The 20,356-nt window shown below is 39.6% G+C and overlaps 1 protein-coding gene across 6 annotated transcripts in view; it reads right to left on the bottom strand.

The window, feature by feature from the left end:
• Positions 1–20,356, bottom strand: part of sytl5 (synaptotagmin-like 5) — a 356,011-nt gene that overhangs the window by 14,223 nt on the left and 321,432 nt on the right. For all 6 annotated transcript variants that reach the window (XM_039745076.1, XM_039745077.1, XM_039745072.1 and 3 more), the window contains 3 exons: positions 12,384–12,562; positions 2,111–2,213; positions 960–1,121 (listed from right to left, as the gene is read on the bottom strand). In XM_039745076.1, the coding sequence (XP_039601010.1) occupies positions 960–1,121; positions 2,111–2,213; positions 12,384–12,562 (444 nt within the window). The remainder of the gene's footprint in view (positions 1–959; positions 1,122–2,110; positions 2,214–12,383; positions 12,563–20,356) is intronic.

The raw sequence follows: 20,356 nt of genomic DNA, 5'->3' as shown, positions 1-20,356 counted from the left end.
CTTATATTTTTAATTAGAAAACAAACAGATAAAGATGAGTTCACCCTCATTGCTCAGTAAAAAATAAGCTTGTCAGCTTAACAGCCAGTTACGTCAATTTTATGAGTAAACTTTTTAAGCACAGTAGCCTTGTATCTTCTTGATAAACAACCATTTTATCAGAGCTGTGCAATTATAACAAGAATATCTAGTCTTTTATGACATGTTAATTATAGATAGATATTTTTGTATATGTTTTATTAATTTAAAAAAAATTTAAGGGGATTAGATTTATTTTAGTTTTTTTTTTTAATAAATATGAACATGCATCACCTTTTGTCAGTTGTTTAATTATAAAAATGCCACTTTAATCTAGAAAGTAAGACTGCTACATGGCTGGTTATGGAAGCATAGTGGTTTTTTTAATCTTCACCAGTTATATAATTTAATAAATTAATATAATACAATTTTTAAATTTTTGATTAGAATTAGAAAAAAAAATAAGTCTACCTATAAAAGGCATAATAAACTTTATATACCAGAGGTAGACATCCAGGGATGTGTCACAGTGTTGGTGCACTCTGCCAATTAAAAGCAGATCATTTGACTAAAACTGTATTGCAACCAATGAACATTTCAAATGGCCTACTGATTATACGTTCACTTCTGTTTCAGGCCTATTTATTATAAAATGGAGGGACTGGCGTCTGGCCCATTATTAAGTGGGAAGCGGCCCTGGATAGAGTGCTGCTGTGTCTCTAACACACTTACATCGAGCCAATATGGAGTCACAAATGAGCTTCAAATGCAGGCCCAGGCAGCACCGTGGCTGGGATTAGAGACTGGGCTCGTGGAGCTGTGAGAGTCGGTGCTTATTACTGAGCCACACTCCACAACAGCTACTATATAAAAAATATAGTTTGATCAATTCATTGACATGACCAAACACAATGGGAATATGAATTTTTCTCTGCACTCACCTTCGGCTGCAGTGCAAACCACTCTTCTGTCTGGTTCTCAAACTGCCAAGAATCAAACGGGATCTCCACCTCCCCCAGGAAGGCATTGCGCCCAAACCTGTCATTGTGCCAGACTGACAGCTGCAAGGTCCGAGTTTCCAGCTGCGAGTGGCTGATAACATACTGTAAAAGAGCAAGAAATGAAATCATCCTCTCAGTGAATGTCTTTGATCGTTGCTTTCTTACCATAGCGTTGTTCATTACCTCTGATTTTGATGGTGTTAAGGTCATAAATATTGATGTATATAAAAATTCAACAGTGGGTCCCCTACTATAAAACACACTGCTATAAGCTATTTCACTTACATCACATCGACTATTTGCAACAACGGCTATCTAGCTATTAAGCTTTTTCTCAAGGTGGGGAACACAAGAAAATCTACTGATCAGGAATGAATGCTAATATTTAAAACTGTAGAACTGTAAATTACTGCACAGCTAACAAAGACAACCACCACCAAAGTGTAAGGAAAAGAAAGCAAGGTAACAAAAGTTAGCACAATTAATAAACTAATGTAACTGACGTTTATTTGCTTTTTAAATGTACAGATACTGTTGGGCTGGTGCCCTGTGTTGGCTGCGATTGGCTCCAGCAGACCCCCGTGACCCTGTAGTTAGGATATAGCGGGTTGGAGAATGGATGGATGGATGGATGGATGTATAGATATTCTTGTGCACTGTACTACAATACATTGACACAACACTTAATTTGTTTAAACTGAAGACAAAGTTTTGCATAATTTGAACACATTATCACTGGACGGTGTGTCACTCCAGCACAGGACACACTCACATACATCTAAAGTTGCCAGTTGGCCTAACTTGTATATCATTTGGATTTTGGAGAACCAGAGTACCAGGGAGAACATATAAATCTGCATGGACAACAACCCAGTGTTGGATTTAAACTAAGGACAATGGATATATTGCTTATGCTACCTTTCTTTATTTGTATTTATTGGAATTGTAAACTCACTTACAAAGCAGAAATGTTTGTGAATTTTTATTTTGTGGACCCCTTTTTGGGTTCTCAGTATCTGCTTCGTTTTTGAATTATGTTTGGTAGCACTGCACTGCAAGCAATAAAGAACTGTACGGTCTGTCTACCTTACCTTTAATGTTTCATTGTAGACCGGATCAGTGGTGTTTACTTTAATCTTCGTCTTTCTCTTGCTCTGGCGGGATTTGTCAGGCAGCAGGTAAGCCTTCACATATCTAAAAACAGAAAAAAAGTAAAAAGGTGGGTTTATTATTGGAAAACCAGGGTGCTCCGTACAGGTGATGTACCACACATAGTAAACAGGGAGATGATCGCTGGAGGGATTATTATCTTTGTGCTGGCCTGGGAGTACCCAGAAATTCCCTTGAGACTGGAAATTGTTGCAATGGACACAAGGAAGACTGATCTGCCTCGATTGGGCTTACTGCCACTGCAATCCTCACCAAGGTAAGAATATGGAAAGAAAGGAAGAGTTTATTAGTAATTATGAGCGTAAATCCAAAAGTAAAGTCAATTTAAAAATTACTCTGTAACTGCAACAGATAGATAGTAACTGATGCAGTACAACATGTTTGTGATGGCTGATGGGTAACTTCAGACACACAATACAACACTCTGCCATTAGTCTAGTTGTAGCCAAGGTCAAATGAACATAGATGCTCTGCTGCGGGATTGCACCATTGTGGAACAACACACTGTAGTGAGATTCCTTTGGGCACAGGCAGTGAAACCTGATGAAATTTACCAAAGGATGTTGGCTCTTTGGGTACTCGTCTTGTGCAAACTTTACGGTACCAAGTCATCATGCTGTATGGTGTGGGCAGATCCACAACTGGTATCCAAATGTGCAGCAACAGCAGACAACATAATCCGCCAAGTTGATGTGGGCTTGTGTGTAATACTAATGGTCGACCAGAGCAAGCTTCATCTGTTATACTTGTTCTTCCTGCTTAAAACCTTCCCAATTTAAACCAATCCCATTATTAAATGTTTTGTTGAGTCATGCGGTTTTCACTTGTGTGCTGAGCCATCATCCTTTGGTGAATTTCCACAAGTTTTACTCCCTTTGTGTAAATAACAATAATCACCTAGAGACATTACCAAACTCAGCTTTGTAGGACAAAAAATCTCAACTGTTGTTTTCCCAGAACAAAAGTGGAAGGTGGCTGTACACCGTGATAAAAAAAAAATCAACGGTTAAAGAGCATGCCATGCACAGAATACACTTGAGCTCCATATATGCAAATCATTCAGTCATTCAACTTACAATTTTTCTTGAGTACATTTATCTCATTTAAAATTGGCCAAAATGAAGTCAGAACAAGATGCAACCTGCGAATGTTGCAATTGAGCTCCAGCCTCACTGGGCCACATGTTCTGGGTGGGCACCATGTTAACAACATTTCGGGCAAAAATGTTTGCATGTTTACCAGACCGCCTTGGTGTCACAAACACTCCTAACTCATTAACAGCCGTGTTTGGTGATGGCCTTAAAATGGAGAAGGACAAACCAACTGTAATTGTCTTTACTTCACCTCAAGCAAATAGACTTAGTTTGCTGAATTGGAGGAATCCCACCCCACTGCTTGTAAGTCAGTGAGTAACCGATTGTCTTTAATAATTAAAATTGGAAAAAATCTAATTCTCAATTTGAACATCTCTTCAAAACTTTTTAAAAATATGGCTGAATGTAATCAATAACATTTTAGAATACAGCAAGCTTCCATTTCGGGGAGAAGGATGCCCTTCTTTTCTTGCTCCTTTAATCGAGTAGCTGCAATTGCTGGCTCCTCTCTCTTTTGCTTGGGTGGGGGTTGAACTTTGATTTGTTAATATTCCATACAGTCAAGTTAAATTTATCTGTTTGTAATTAAAATTAATAAAAATATTAAATAAATAAATATTTTTAAAGTGAGGAAAAATAATGTACACTATCCTGAAAATACCCAACACTTCTTAAAAAGATAGAGGTGGCAGCATCATGGTATGGCCATGAAATTCTGTATTAAGTATGAAAGCATAAAATGACTTTTAGTGTTAGTGCAAGGCATGTGATGATATTACAATAAATCATGACATGCTTATTATTTAATATCTTCTTTTTTTCCTCCATCAGAAAATATGAATTTTTTTTTTTTTTTTTAAATGGAAAGGTCTACAAATAAAAAAGGTTGGTCAACACAAACCTTTGTCTCTGTTTTAACTGAATATGACATCAATTTTCATATTCAATAAATGTGTTATATCCAAAAATTGAAGTCCAGTACAAGATTTTAAAAATTTTAACATGTGGGAAAAGAATTTAGTGCATTAAAAGTTCAATCTCATAATGGGCTTAGTAACTTCATTATCCATATCTATATATATATAATTCACTAAGGCAAGACAACCATGGAAAGGACGCCGGAAGGGGCGTGGATTTCACTAAGCCGCCGACAAGTAAGACACCTATGGCGCACGCAGGAAGGAGCCACGCCCACCAACTCCAAGACCATTGGATATGACAACTCACAGAGCCACGCCCACCCACGCCACGAGACATAAAAACCGGCGTAATTTATATTCGTCTGTCGTAGAGGTCACATGCAGCTCCGACCCACGTTAACTGTTAATAGAGGCATGTTTCTCGCGGAGGTGAATCGCCATATGCAGCATGTAAAACGGTTTGCGAGTGGTATCCCATGGGATCCTTAAAACAATCCTTTACAACTGAGGTTAAAACACAATGAAGTAAGCAGTCTTTAAAAACTGAGTTTTCGGTTATGACGCACGACTGGGTGCACCATAGCAAACTGTTTTACACGCTACATACAGCAATTCGCACCCGCGACAAACATGTGTCTTCTTAGATGCTCCTGCAGGAACACGGAAATTCTACATGAGTCACAGGTGCATCTGGACTGTGCAAAGATGACAACGACTCAAGTGACGAGTTGGAGGTGGGCACATGAGCGATGGCGGTCCGCCAGTTTTCAGTCACGGACGATTGTGTGTTGGTTCGTTCTGTGCATTGTTACAATGTTGCTTTTCTTGCTGATTTATTACATTACCGATTTTTCAAATGTTAATTTTCTCCCTGTGCTTAAAAATCATTAAAAACCGGCCTGATTATGCGGCATATAGTACGCCGCGGGTTGGCTAGTATAGTATAATTAACAAGTGTGTTATGCAGAATATCTGTCTTTATAAGCATAGCTCTCCCTGCATTAGTCAGACTTTGGCATTATGAGCTGAGCTGTTCATATTTCATGCTCCCTCAGAATTGTTGAATAAAAGTGATTTCACCTTATTTAAAAGAAAATCCATGACAACTTTGTACTTTGCTTGCTGTTAACACTGAAGAATATGCAACCCATGACTGACAACTGCTTCTGATTACTGACAAAAAATTATTAGCAGAATTCAATAAGCTAAAAGGACTCCAAGGAGATGGCTATTTTGTACCACAGGATGGTGGTACAAATCTAGCCAACCAGGATGACCCTGGAAGTGGTGCAAGCACAGAAGAGAGGGGGTCAAGCCGGACTAAAAGCTAAGCCAGCTCTGCTGAGATCAAGAGCTACGCCACTTCCTAGGTTATCCCTTACAAATGTTCAATCCTTGGAGAACAAAATGGATAAGGATCAGGCTACTACTTTCTCTACTATGTGAAACAAGAGGCTGTGGCACCTTTACTTTCACAGAGACATGGCTTCACTTACTGAGCTACTGAACTAGACATGTAAACAGGATGAGAGACACTGGTAAGAAGAGGGGCAGATTGTGTGTCAGAAAATGTTGGCTTTTCTCTCTGCCAAGTGAATTCACAAGCATTGTGACCACCACTGTTTATATTCTCCCCAGCAACGATACTAAGAATGCAGTGCAAGAATTGTACAATGCAATTAGAAAGCAAATAGAGACAAACTGACGACAGCTTTATTGTAGCAGACATTGTTAACCAACATATTTGGTGTCCTACAAGGATTAACATACGCAGTGGCCGCAGAGCCATCTCCCAAAGTCATGCTGGGTACTCGGCGCACATTTCATTATTTCTTTTACCAGCCTTCTCCCACATAATTGCAAGAGTAAAAAATCCATAAAGATATGGAAAGATTGGGCAGACGTAGTTCTTCAGGAATGCTTCAGTATCACAGACCAGAGTATATTCAAAGATGCTGCTAAGCTAGGGAAACAAAAGCATTGAAGAATATGCATCAATAGTTGCTGCCTACATCTAATGAATTAAGGCTGTAGTGACCACAAAACAATAATAGTGTTTCCCAGTTAAAACCCCAACCCCAGAGTCTGCACCAGCAATTTTCTCCAGAACTTGTGGCAAACAGTGCAGACCATCCCAGACCAGAAAATCAAGAATTTATGTGCTGCACTTTGGAACACTTCCAGCCAGACAGAATAGAACAGAATAGTTTTTAATGTCTGTGTCGACTTCTTCAACAGAGGAGCCACCAACACAGGTCTCCTCAGAAAAACCACTGCAGGTGTGAGGAGAGCAATGCTGAAAGTCAATGTGAAGGAAGAAGACAACATCCCTGGCCAAGTACTCTGAGCCTGTGCTAGACAGCTAGCAGACATCACCGCTGTGATCTACGATACAAGAGTGTTAACTGTCCCCTTCTGCTTCAAGATGGCAACAGCAATCCCAGTACCCAGCATGACTGCAGCAACACGTCTCAAAGACTGTCGTCAAGTTGCACTTATGGTATTATAGTGAAGTGCTTTCAGAGGCCAGTTCTCTCAAAATGTTACAAGTTATTACTAGTGTTAAAAACGTTACTTTGATACACCTGCAGCTTCAAAGTTTAGTAATATTCTAAACAACCAGTCCGCTTGTAGCGATTATCTCAACAACACTAATAATGTCAATAGCAAGGTTGGAAATTATTGTGCTACGGTAAGATTGGCAGCTGACAAAGACACTCCTGAGAAGACTGTTAAGAAATCCTCCCAAAGAGTGAGTTAGAGAACATGTCAGAGAACTGAGTGTAAATGGAGAAAACTAAACTCCTCCTCCATTATGAATTATTGAAGGCTAAAATAAATTAATATAACAATGCAGCCCACCTTGAGAGGCAGTCCTACTTCTCTAAAATTATAATTGATAATACTGGTAATCTAAGAGTTTTACTCTCAACTATTGATCGGCTTCTAACCCCAGCTCATTCATTGCAATGCCTCCTTAAAACTGCTAGAGAAACTTGTGAGGTTTGGCTATATTTTTTAAACACAATATTAACGACATTAGAAATAATATAATACATCCCCCCAAAGTTAATCCAAATGAACCCCAGTATTCCATTTTAAACGAGTTAAATTGTTTTCCAAAATAGGTCAAACTGAACTACACAAAATAATTTCTCTGCTAAAACCGTCCACTTGCCTCCTTGACCAACATGCTTTTTCAAAGAGGCTGCTGATGGCCTTATTGTTAGTGTACTTGACAACTCAACAAGGGGAAAACAGAAACCTTAGTTATTGGCAAAAATAGAGATAACGAAAGAATTAGAAATAAACTTGATTAGATTAGGATCTAATCAATAATATTTTAGAATAAGCTCTTAAAGCACAGAGAAAGCAGATTCTCTTCCCATTTCTTTTTCTTCTTTATTTATCTTTAAACTCATTAATTTATTTATTTTTACTAGCTTTAAGTTTTACTCCGTTGGCCACACTCTATTTCTCAGGGGTGGGGATTGATTTGTTTTCAATCCTATTTGTATGGAATAATTAGAATAAAATCAATAAAATTAAAAAGGAAATAACTTGATCTCTTAGGCTTAAAAGTCAAGTCGGAGGTAAAGAATTTAGGGGGAACTATTGACTCTAACCTAAATTTTAATCACGTATTAATTAGATTACTACGACTGCATTTTTTTCACTTAAGGAGCATAGCTAAAATTAGACCTCCGATAACTTTGAAAGAAATTAAAAGTTAGCGCACACTTTTGTTTTCAGTCAACTCGATTACTGTAATGCACTCCTAACAGGACTATCTAAGAAAGACATCAATCGGTTACCGTTAATGCAGAATGCAGCAGCCAGAAGCTTAACTAGAAAAAGCAAATCTGAGCACATCACGCCAGGATTATCATTGTTACATTGGTTACCCGTATCACTTAGAATTGACTTTAAAATGCTACTAATAGTTTACAAAGCCTTAAATAATCTCACCCTGTCCTATATTATGGAATGATTGTCCCCTTACACTCCAAGTAGTAACTTCAGATCTTCAAATGAAGGTCTGCAAGAGCAAACCTGAAAAGAAGTAGTGAGCCGGCTTTTTGCTGTTATGTCCCTAAAATTTGGCATACTTTACCAAAAGAAATTTGCCAGGCTAGTACTGTAGAGCAATTTAAAAACTGCTAAAAACCCAATATTTTAAAATGGGTCTTTTCATAGCTACATTTTCGTTGTATCACTATTAGTGTATATGAACATTGAATTCTCATTTTCTTCTGGGTTCTGCAGTTCCCCACTAATCTCTACTATTCTCTGCTGTCTTTTCTGGTTCTTCTATGGTGGTGATCTGCGCTACTGCCACCATCACCACCTGACCACGTGCCAGACTGCCCCCTTTGTTTATGGATTGAATCTTGGGTGTCCCAAATGTCCACAAGACCATCATCAACAATTTTTTCCATTTGAAACCTAAAAGCCATTAGGACTGACTTAGACCATCTATGTTACGTAGAATGCCCATTGAGGGCTGGGTGGTCTTTTGGCCTTGGAACCCCTGCAGATTTTGTTGGTTTTTTTCCTGTAGCCTAATTGTAGGTTTTGGTTTTTTTTTTTCCTTGTCCTCCTGGCCTTTCAACCTTACCTTTTTCTTTGTTACATATTGTATATCATTGCCTAATCTTGTTTGTTTGTGTTTTATATTAACTTCCTTTTAGTTAATTTTGTAAAGTGCTTTGAGCTACATTGTTTGTATGAAAATGTGCTATATAAACGCAGTAAATGTTGTTGTTGGTATCAAAGACAGGATTCCAGCCAGTTTACAGCCCCATAACATGAAAACAGATGTGCAGTTTCCAGTACACTGCACATGGTTGTTACCAAACACATTCTTGTTTATCATGGCATTAGACACTGGAACATGTTGGATAGCTGGTCAGACCTAAAAGTGAGAATTACACTATATTCTGGATTCTATACGTATATTGTGTAAGAATGCTATGCATAGACCTTAGTTCTGCCTTTAACACAATCATTCCTGTGAAACTCATAACTTTGAGACGTAATACCATTTGGTTTAATTGGATTGTGGGCTTTCTGACTACAATCTGCCAGGATTATCAAATGTACCTCCTCAAATTGAATTCTAAATAGTGGAACTCGCTAGGATATGTGCTCATCCCCATAATTTATAGTATTTTTTACCAGTGACTGCAACCCCAGACATAGAGAAATGCCATCAAAATTACAAAAGACACCACTGTCATTGGGCTGGTTACTGATGATGGTAAAACACTGCGTTGGTGGGGGGATCAAACACGCCTCAGCATGGTGGGTAGGTAAAAATATGACCTTGATTGTCAACAAAACAAAGCAATTAATACGAAGAGAGAAGACACGCAGCCCTACCTATATCAGTGGAGTTGAGGGTGAACATATGGAAAGTTTCTAATCCCTTGGAGTTCACATTACAATAGACTTTATCTGGTCCCTGTACTCCTCTGCTCTTGTGAGGAAAGCTCACCTTCTTTTTAAGGGACCTTGTCAAGGAAAGACTTGCACCTCATGACCTTTTACAGAGAACATGACGTTTTTAAGAGTGCACTGACCAGCCACAAAAGTGTTTGGCAGGGGATTTGTAAGATGTCTTGTCATATGGCACTGCAGCAGGAGGTAAAGCTGACCAGTCCATCACTGTCATCCATCTTCCTGCCATCAGTGACATCAGTGGAAAGAGATGCCTGGGAAGAGTCTACAGGATCGTCAAGGACAGCATGCACCCTTAGCTATGGTCTCTTCTTTCTCTGCCACCTTGGAGGTGCTACAGGAGGATATGCTGTCACTCCATCAAATAAGAAAACATCATCTTTGCTCAATCTGTAAAACTGTTGAACCTCTACTCACCCTGTAATACAACGCTCTCAACCCCACACACAAACAAAATAGCAGTGGTCCAAGTGGGGGAAACCGTGAACCACCAAAAGGGTATTAGGTGCCCAAGTCTCACTGATGTGAGAGGTCAATGAAGGTTATCCCGTCTGGTATGGATCAACAGAAGGACTACTGTGGCACAAATCACTAGTCATTTTAATGAGGGATTTGGGAGTAATGTGTCACAACACGCAGTGCCATCAGACCCTGTTCCATATGGGACTGCATAGCTACAGGCCAGACTGCTCTTACTAACTCTTGTCTGTCATTCAAAGTGTCCACAATGAACATGCAAGCTCATTGTTGAAACTGGATCATGGATTAATGGACGGTGGCCTGGTTCGATGAATCCTGTTTTCTGGTGCAACATGTGGAGAGCAAAGTATATGTGCATTGGTTACCCGGGAAAGAAATATGAACAGGGTGCACTTTGGGAATAAGACAAGCCAGTGAAAGGAGTGTGGTGCTTTGGACAAGATTCAATTGGGAAACTCTTGGTCCAGGCATAGATGCATACCACCTATCTAAACATCATTGCAGAGTAGGTACCCCCCTTCACAGCAATTGTATTTCATGATGGAAGTGGCATCTTTCAGCACGATAATGAGTCCTAACACATTTCACTAATTGGGAATGGTTTGAGGACCACAAGGAAGAACTCAAGGTGTTGCAGTGGCCTCCATGTTTCCCAGATCTCAATCCAATCGAACATTTGTAGGATGTTGTGGAACAGTAGGTCTGATGGGCAGCGGTTTCACCATACAGCTTACAGGACTTAGAGGATCTACTGCTTATAGTCTGGTGCCACCTTGTACAGTCCATGCCTAGGAGGATCAGAGGTGTTGTGGTAGCACATAGAGGAGCAACAGCATATTTGGAAGGTGGCCTTTAATGTTTTGATACCTGAACTGTATGATAACAAAAACTATATAATATTTGGAAATTCAGTTTCGGTGTTATTTTTAATTAATAAACCGACAATAACCTACGGGAAACTACTTGCATAAACAAGTAAGATACAAATTTCTACTTTTCTAGACTTACAAATCCATCTTCCATCTGCAGGTTTTGTGCTGCTTTAAGAGCACTGAGTTTATCTCGGGACGCACCTACAAGCTGCCACTATCTTGTGGAGGTAGGCCAAGTGCTTCTGCTCTCTAAATATTTTTTAGACACGATGCACAAGCAATCAGTGAGCAGTCAGCCAAATCATATATATTTATAGAACATAATCATCCAACTGTCCGCATTTCTTTTTACATCATAAACACTTGGAGGACTTCCAGTTGAAAATATAAATGCACGTGGGATAAAGGAAAGCCAAGCATGGCTGCATGTTTATGTTAGAACAACTAATAATTCCAAGGGTCCTCCAAAGTACAAACAAGTCTAAAAAGAATCATCATTCTTTATGATTTAGCACAATGTGAAATGACCTGGCATTGTCTTTAAACTAAAAAGCCATTATCATAGTACTTTATGACAACATACAAGCAGTTTACCTTTTACTATAATTTACAAGGGACAGCATGACATACACACTTAGATTGACAAATCTATCATTTGTTGAGCAAATGCAGACTGCAGAATCTGCGTCTAGAAGTGATCAGTCATCAGTTACTCCTCTGACTCGATCCCCGTAAGTAAGACACCAGGAGAAAATTCAGTGGCTACCACAGCCAATGTACTTGGCATAATGCTGAGAAGATAATAGTAATAAACCGTCTCATTTGACGAGTACACTGGAGGAGCTTTAAAAAATACTGCATTTCAAAGGGTCTGCACAAATGTCTGACCATTTGCAAATGAGTAAAGCACACATGCAGCTAAATCTGTAAAAATAAATGGAAAGTTTGATTCTGTTCCTCATTTGGAGCTTGCAGAACAAATACTTTAAAGATCTGCAGTTATAAAGGTTATGTGACAGAAGCACGCATGACAGAAAATATCAGTTAACATAATGTGGTACATAATATGATGTACTCTGTTAACTTGAATTTAAAAAGCTTAAAATGCCTAACTGCCTGGCACTTTATTTACTGCACACAGTTTTAAAAGTATGCCATTACATTTTTCTCATATTTTTCTAAAATCTGAAGAGCTTAATGACGGACAGCTATTAGGTGGCAGTTTCTCTCAATAATGCATATACACACCTATGACATTTATGTCCAAAATATTCAGTTTAGTTGCAAGATGACGATGGAGGAGACAAGAGCGTGCCATACTATATTGTTCATAAAACAAACTTGTTACAAGTAATAAGTTGTTCTTACGGGTCAGTTCTTTGCTTTTTCTCGTCTGCAATGGCCAGGTTGTGGCACTGCTTCACAAGAACATTGAGCGCGCCAGTTTTGTAGCTGTATGAGATGTTGAGGAGAATCTCTCCACTGACGTTCACATTACCATAGTCTCCAGTCTCGCTGTAAACACTCATCATGCTGTTTAGACTGGTCTGAAAAAAGAAAACAGACACATAAGATTAAAAAGTTGCTTCTCTACTGAAGACGGTTTAGGTCTTGCATTTTTTTTTATCCTTAATCAATTGTACACATATAATGGCAATGCTTTCAAAAGTTCTGAGGACATGGACAAGTATAACATGTCTGATGATAAACGGGCAACTTGTAACACAAGTAAGTAAAAATGCCTAATGTAAAAGCATTTGAAGGCAGGGACATGATCCCAACATATAAACATTTGGCTATGTGCAATATTAATGTCATGTAATTTTATATCTAATGATGACTTTTTAATGGAGAGGGTATGGGTGGGCTGGAAAGCTGTCTGGGTGTTTAGCAGTACTGTGCCTGGATGGGAGCCCAAGATAATGGATGGACAAATTGCTTGCAGAAGCCATGTGCTCCCCCAGTACACTAGGTGGCAGTGTATACTCAGACTGGGCGCCCTCAAGGCTGCATGGGAAGTGCAACTGGTGCATGGAAGCCAAGTGTGGATCCTCAGGAAGGAGCTCTTGGAGGGCAGCCTCCGAAACCCTAGCCATTTGACCTGGAAGAGCTGCTGAGGTGCACTAACAACATGCTAGAAGTACTCCCAGGTCCAACCTTAAAAGAAGCGTCTCATTCTCAGGCGAGTTGGTATTGGCATTGGATAAAGGATCACCCAGAGCGCAGGTGGAGAAGGAAAAGAAATTCCGTGTTTAAAGGAGGCAATCTTCTGAAACTGAGACTTGTGCTCCAGGTTTGGGGTACAAGATGACCCCACTGTCCATAGCTCATTACTCTTGTAATTTAGTAATGCCCTTCTATGAAGTATAGTTCTAGTCACTAGCAGTTCAACTATGACGGGTGTTGTGTACTATGAAGTCCTCAATGATGCAACATAATGTAATGGACACCCTCTCCTCACTCACCCCTGAGTCACAAAGACCGCAGTTACAAAGTGGAAGTGACACACTGCAAGCCATGGCCATTTTGCTGATTAAATTTCCACAGTTGCCCAAAAACTAGTACAGGAAGAACAATTGTGAGTTGAATCATAAAATGTTGAAGTAACCTTCAAATAAAGAAGGCTGAATGTTATTGATCTATAGGTACTTATAGGCACCTGGTCTGCTGCTTCTTAATAATTGATAAGCCTTATCAATTCATGTGAATTAGAAAATAAAAACTTTCCAAGTCATTTTATCAAGTTCAACATCAGCCATTCAATGACTGATCACATCACTCACCGGCGTCAACATCTGATAGATGTGATGCACAGCATCATAACTTGATACACATCTGTCAAAGATTTTCTTTTTCAAACTACACCAATTAACATTTTACCTGTAGTAATATACTGGGAAACACCTAGGATGTTTAGTCCTCCCAAGACCAAGGTTCCAGTCCTAGTAGATTGCGTGCACCAGGTGGTTGCCACACTGAACTTGCTTGACACTTGGCAAATGCCAGAGCTTTCATTCTTCTTCTTCCTATCATGAAAACAGCTTCTACAATTTGCTTCACACCCAGCAGATGTCACTACTCATCTTTTTCTCTTTGCCATGTCACCTTCTTGATCAGTTTTCCTACACAGTTTGCTATACAGAATGACGCAAACCCCAAAAACTTTGACAAGATCACTGCAAGCCACATTTTTAGTGACACCAGCATGTATCAGGATTATGATTGTGGTTTAGCGGCAGTGGTTTATGTGTAATTGAGCGACAGGTAAATTACAACCCTTAGCACAATATATACAGTATATATATATATATATATATATATATATATATTAGCCATGCTACCTGTCAAAGAATAATTCAAAAATTTTTGCTATCTCTTGCCCTACGTACACTTTCCTCGATATTCACGTTTATGAACGCCCCCCTCTCGAGTGTGTTCCCGTAAAGCCTGTTTCTTTGACACAGTTGATATTTTCAGGTTTCTTGTACCCTGTCCTATTTTATGCTTGCTATCTTTGAGGGTGACTCTCTGCATGCCTCCTGGGAATGAAGGCAGCCCCACCTCTTCTGGTCACATGTCACTCAAAGCCCTTATTAAAGGAGATGCTGGACAGAGAGCTGGCAGTTCACGTCAGGACACGAGATAACAAGGAACTTTGCCCAGCGGTAGGTGAGCTCACAGCCATATCAAAACTATGCAATCTACTGCTAAAGGATTTATTGTGATGATGGTGTAGGAGCTCCACAAGAAGACAGAGAGGCCGAAAGAGACCAGGACTCTGATATCCTTTGTGCATTACCTGCTTTTGTGCTTTTTTATTGGTCTGGTTTCTTTTATTAAAATCTAATTCTGTATATAATGGAAAACCTGATGCAAAAGACTGTGTTCTGGTTAGCTGAGCACCCAGTCCCAGTCACAATAGCTGCTGTGTGAAGATTCTGCATGACCTTGTTCTTTCATCTATAAATTCATAATATCTTAATAACTTAAGTCATCAACTTAAGCAAATGCATTAACATCCTCAGCTTAACTTGAAGCGGTGCATGCAGAAACACAAATTTTATGTCACTGTAATAGTTATGGATGCTTTCCAAATAAGAAGAAAAACAATCTATGTCATCCATCCATCCATCTTCTGAAGCTTCTGTTTCTCATTTTAGAGTTAAGGGGTGACAGAATCTATTCAGACAGCAATGGAATCCTGGCAGGAGCCACACCTGAATGGGATGCCAGTTTACTATGGGACACATTTGTGTGCGCACATCCACACTCACTCAGACAGAACCATTTTACAGTTGCTGTTTAACCTCACACACACACACACAGCTAACCTTTTGGAAGGAAACTACATTGTCTTAAACCTAAGCAGACATGGCAGAACACCATGGAATGACTAAGCAGAAAATGCAATCCATGGCCCAGTCCTGAAATTCAAAATACACTAGATATTGTCACCCCCAGAAATTGTAATCTTTCATGTAATCCATCCATCCATCTCCTAAACCCGCTTCTCTAGAGCAGGTTTACAGGGAAGCTGGAGTCTTTCCCAGCAAGCATCAAGCAGGAAAACTCCAGAAGCAGGATGCCAGCTCATTGCACGGTGAACACACACAAACATCTGGGGTCAATTTAGCATCCATGATCCACCTAAACCTGCATGTCTTTGGACTGTGGGAAGAAACCCACACGTATATGGGGAGAGCATTCATACTCCACACAGGGAGTACCCAGGACTTGAAGACTGGTCTCACTGTTATGAGGCAGGAGTGCCACCACTGTGCCAATGCTCTTTTTCATATAATTCTTCCATTATTTCTTCGATGGTCCCACTTCACATTGCTCGCACTTGACATGCTTGTAGTCGACTCTGTATTTTCCTCTGCATGCATTATGCCTTACTAGGCAGCTGCGTCCCTTCACTTTGCCCTAAATGACTAATCAGTGGTCTGTACGGTCTGTACAGTGTGCCCCAGTGCAGGGTCTCGAACTACTGACCTTAGCTTATCCTCCCCCTTTTAAAAGCCTTCACACAGGATTCACTTTAGGATTTAGTGCCTTCAAACAATTGGAAAATATACAGAGATATTTTACTAAATGAAACAGTGACTGGCGAATACATGCTCTATGCCTACAAGCATAAAAACAATCTATATGTATAATTCACTAAGGCAAGACAACCATGGAAAGCACGCCGGAAGGGGCGTGGATTCACTGAGCCGGCGACAAGTAAGACACCTATGGCGCACGCAGGAAGGAGCCACGCCCACCAACTCCTGGCACCTCCGAGCCACATTGACTGTCCATAGAGGCATGTTTCTCACAGAGGTATATCGCCATATGCAGCGTGTAAAACGGTTTGCGAGGGGTATCCCATGGGAACCTTAAAACAATCCTTTACAACTGAGGTTAAAACACAATGAAGTAACCAGTCTTTAAAAACCAAGTTTTCGGTTACGACGCTGTGTGTTGGTTCGTTCCGTGTATTGTTACAATGTTGCTTTTCTTGCTGATTTATTACATTACCGATTTTTCAAATGTTAAAATGTGCTTAAAAATCATTAAAAAACCGGCCCGATTATGTGGCGTATGGTACGCCGCGGGTTGGCTAGTTTTAAATAATTATAAGAAATCATTTTATTGAATTAGTTACTTTAGCTTTGCCGCTACAAACCAAGTGATAGAAAACTATGCAAAAAGATTTCATCCATCCATCCATAGTATAAATCCATCCAACGCCATTATTGAGGTCACATGCGGCTATTGGGTGCAAGGCAAGAAGCGGCCCTGGGATGCCAGTCCATCACTGGGCACATTCACTCCCATGTCCCATAATGTCAACTTCTAGAATAAACCCACTCCCAAAAGCATCACCTACTTGAAAACACTCTCAAATAGGAGAAGCAAATGTTATACAATGATGCACAGAAGTGTGGAACATGTTAAAGTGTATACTTCTTTTAACTTGTCTCGGAGCATTTCTGCACATTTATTCAGGCTATCAGAGCTGTGTGGATGTACTGAGAAGCTGCAGACAAACTGTACACTGTTGTGTTTTCCAGTACAACATTTTAGTCTTCATTATAGTAAATATACCATTAGTAATGCATGAATTTAACAATGTAAAAACAATATGTGAAAAGGGAATTTGGAAAAAATTCCATTAAGACGTGCATGCATTGAGATAATGGCCCTAAGTGAATGTGCCAAGTCCATGTGATGCTGCTAGAATAACTCCAGCCTATGCGACCCTTATTTAGGTTTGAGAATGTTATTTAGTCAGCTGATCAATCTCCTATTAAAAAGTTAAGTAAGACAGCATACCAATAATCTATACTATTTAGAAATGTTGTGAAGACAAAGCAATATTTACTAATCTGGGAAGTGCCAGAATTTTGTCAATATAGAGTGGTAATTTGGACAGAACAGAGATGTAGCGGGTAGCACTGTCACTTCACAGATCCGGCATCCTGGCTTTGACTTCTGCATGTTCTCCCCATGTCTACATGGGATTTCTCTGGGTTCCTCTCACATTCCCAAGATGTAGAAGTTACGCTATCAATACCTAAGTGACCTACAGTGGTGTGAAAAACTATTTGCCCCCTTCCTGATTTCTTATTCTTTTGCATGTTTGTCACACAAAATGTTTCTGATCATCAAACACATTTAACCATTAGTCAAATATAACACAAGTAAACACAAAATGCAGTTTGTAAATGATGGTTTTTATTATTTAGGGAGAACAAAAAATCCAAACCTACATGGCCCTGTGTGAAAAAGTAATTGCCCCCTGAACCTAATAACTGGTTGGGCCACCCTTAGCAGCAATAACTGCAATCAAGCGTTTGCGATAACTTGCAATGAGTCTTTTACAGCGCTCTGGAGGAATTTTGGCCCACTCATCTTTGCAGAATTGTTGTAACTCAGCTTTATTTGAGGGTTTTCTAGCATGAACTGCCTTTTTAAGGTCATGCCATAGCATCTCAGTTGGATTCAGGTCAGGACTTTGACTAGGCCACTTCAAAGTCTTCATTTTGTTTTTCTTCAGCCATTCAGAGGTGGATTTGCTGGTGTGTTTTGGGTCATTGTCCTGTTGCATCACCCAAGATCGCTTCAGCTTGAGTTGACGAACAGATGGCCGGACATTCTCCTTCAGGATTTTTTGGTAGACAGTAGAATTCATGGTTCCATCTATCACAGCAAGCCTTCCAGGTCCTGAAGCAGCAAAACAACCCCAGACCATCACACTACCACCACCATATTTTACTGTTGGTATGATGTTCTTTTTCTGAAATGCTGTGTTCCTTTTACGCCAGATGTAACGGGACATTTGCCTTCCAAAAAGTTCAACTTTTGTCTCATCAGTCCACAAGGTATTTTCCCAAAAGTCTTGGCAATCATTGAGATGTTTCTTAACAAAATTGAGACAAGCCCTAATGTTCTTTTTGCTTAACAGTGGTTTGCGTCTTGGAAATCTGCCATGCAGACCATTTTTGCCCAGTCTATTTCTTATGGTGGAGTCGTGAACACTGACCTTAATTGAGGCAAGTGAGGCCTGCAGTTCTTTAGACGTTGTCCTGGGGTCTTTTGTGACCTCTCAGATAAGTCGTCTCTGCGCTCTTGGGGTAATTTTGGTCGGCTGGCCACTCCTGGGAAGGTTCACCACTGTTCCATGTTTTTGCCATTTGTGGATAATGGCTCTCACTGTGGTTCGCTGGAGTCCCAAAGCTTTAGAAATGGCTTTATAACCTTTACCAGACTGATAGATCTCAATTACTTCTGTTCTCATTTGTTCCTGAATTTCTTTGGATCTTGGCATGATGTCTAGCTTTTGAGGTGCTTTTGGTCTACTTCTCTGTGTCAGGCAGCTCCTATTTAAGTGATTTCTTGATTGAAACAAGTGTGGCAGTAATCAGGCCTGGGGGTGGCTACGGAAATTGAACTCAGGTGTGATACACCACAGTTAGGTTATTTTTTAACAAGGGGGCAATTACTTTTTCACACAGGGCCATGTAGGTTTGGATTTTTTTCTCCCTAAATAATAAAACCATCATTTAAAACTGCATTTTGTGTTTACTTGTGTTATATTTGACTAATGGTTAAATGTGTTTGATGATCAGAAACATTTTGTGTGACAAACATGCAAAAGAGTAAGAAATCAGGAAGGGGGCAAATAGTTTTTCACACCACTGTATGTGTGCCTAAGGCGGCTGTCTGCCTTGTGCCCAAGTGTAGCCAAGATAAGCCCAACCTCACAATAATCCCAAGGGGGGACCTTGAATTGGATTATTCTTCACCTTTCCTCATCTGTTTGCATCTACTTCAGTTTGCATTCCTACCCTAACGCTGCTTCTCTAGTAGCACAGCATAAGAGGTCCAATAGGCTTGTTCAACGGACATCATTATTAGCAACTTTTGTCTTCATTTTCCAATTCCCAGATATGTGTTACACTTACATTCACCCACTGATAGCATGGCAGCAGCTATAAGACTCTTTACTCTCCTGGGCTGAGTGTGTTTTAATTAGATACGATGTGGCTTTTAAGTGAATAAACTGTGTGACCAAGACTGTGACTATATTATAGAGTACTGCTATTTGTGATTGTGTGCATTTAAATAAGAGTTTAGCAAAAAAAGGTTTGGATAAAAGAGGACAGGCAGACAATGACATCATTCTAAGGGCGTGTGGAGAAGCTGCACACAAATACTTGATGGGCTTACAACAGTTTAGAAGTAAACATTTTAGAAGACATTGTAGGTCAAGTTTGAGACCACTTTAGAAAATAGTTCCACTAGATCTGTTCTTCTTTTGAACCATCAGCTAAACAAACTGAGTGGAAAAACAATGTGTTTGAACAGACTGTTGTATTTGGGGATGAAAACAGACATGCACATGTTAGGAATTCTGAGAAAATATGTAAATACTAGATAAACTAACCTGTGTGTATATGCTTGTAAGATGTTAAACAGGGGATTTTGGGGACTTTGTTGTTTAACTTGTACCTCTGAACTAGCTTAAAATAACTTCAGATTAACAGAAGAACAAGACTAAGAGTAAAGTCTCAGTCATTCAGCTTTGACTGTTCTATACTCAGGTCCATAAGTATTTGTACAATGACACAATCGTCATAGTTTTGTCTCTGTATATCACCATAATCGATTTGATTGAAGTGTGGACTTTCACTTTTGATTGAAGGTGTTTAACAAAAATATTGTATGAACCATTTAGAAAAGACAGACATTTTTGTACATGGTCCCCCTATTTCCAGGGGGAATCCTAAATATAATGAACATTTTCAATATTTGGTTGAAAATCCTTGGCAATCTACTTTGATCTGACTTTC

This window comes from Polypterus senegalus, chromosome 2, assembly GCF_016835505.1.
Source record: "Polypterus senegalus isolate Bchr_013 chromosome 2, ASM1683550v1, whole genome shotgun sequence".
Classification (NCBI taxonomy): domain Eukaryota; kingdom Metazoa; phylum Chordata; class Cladistia; order Polypteriformes; family Polypteridae; genus Polypterus; species Polypterus senegalus.
This window is presented reverse-complemented; position numbering and strand designations above follow the sequence as displayed.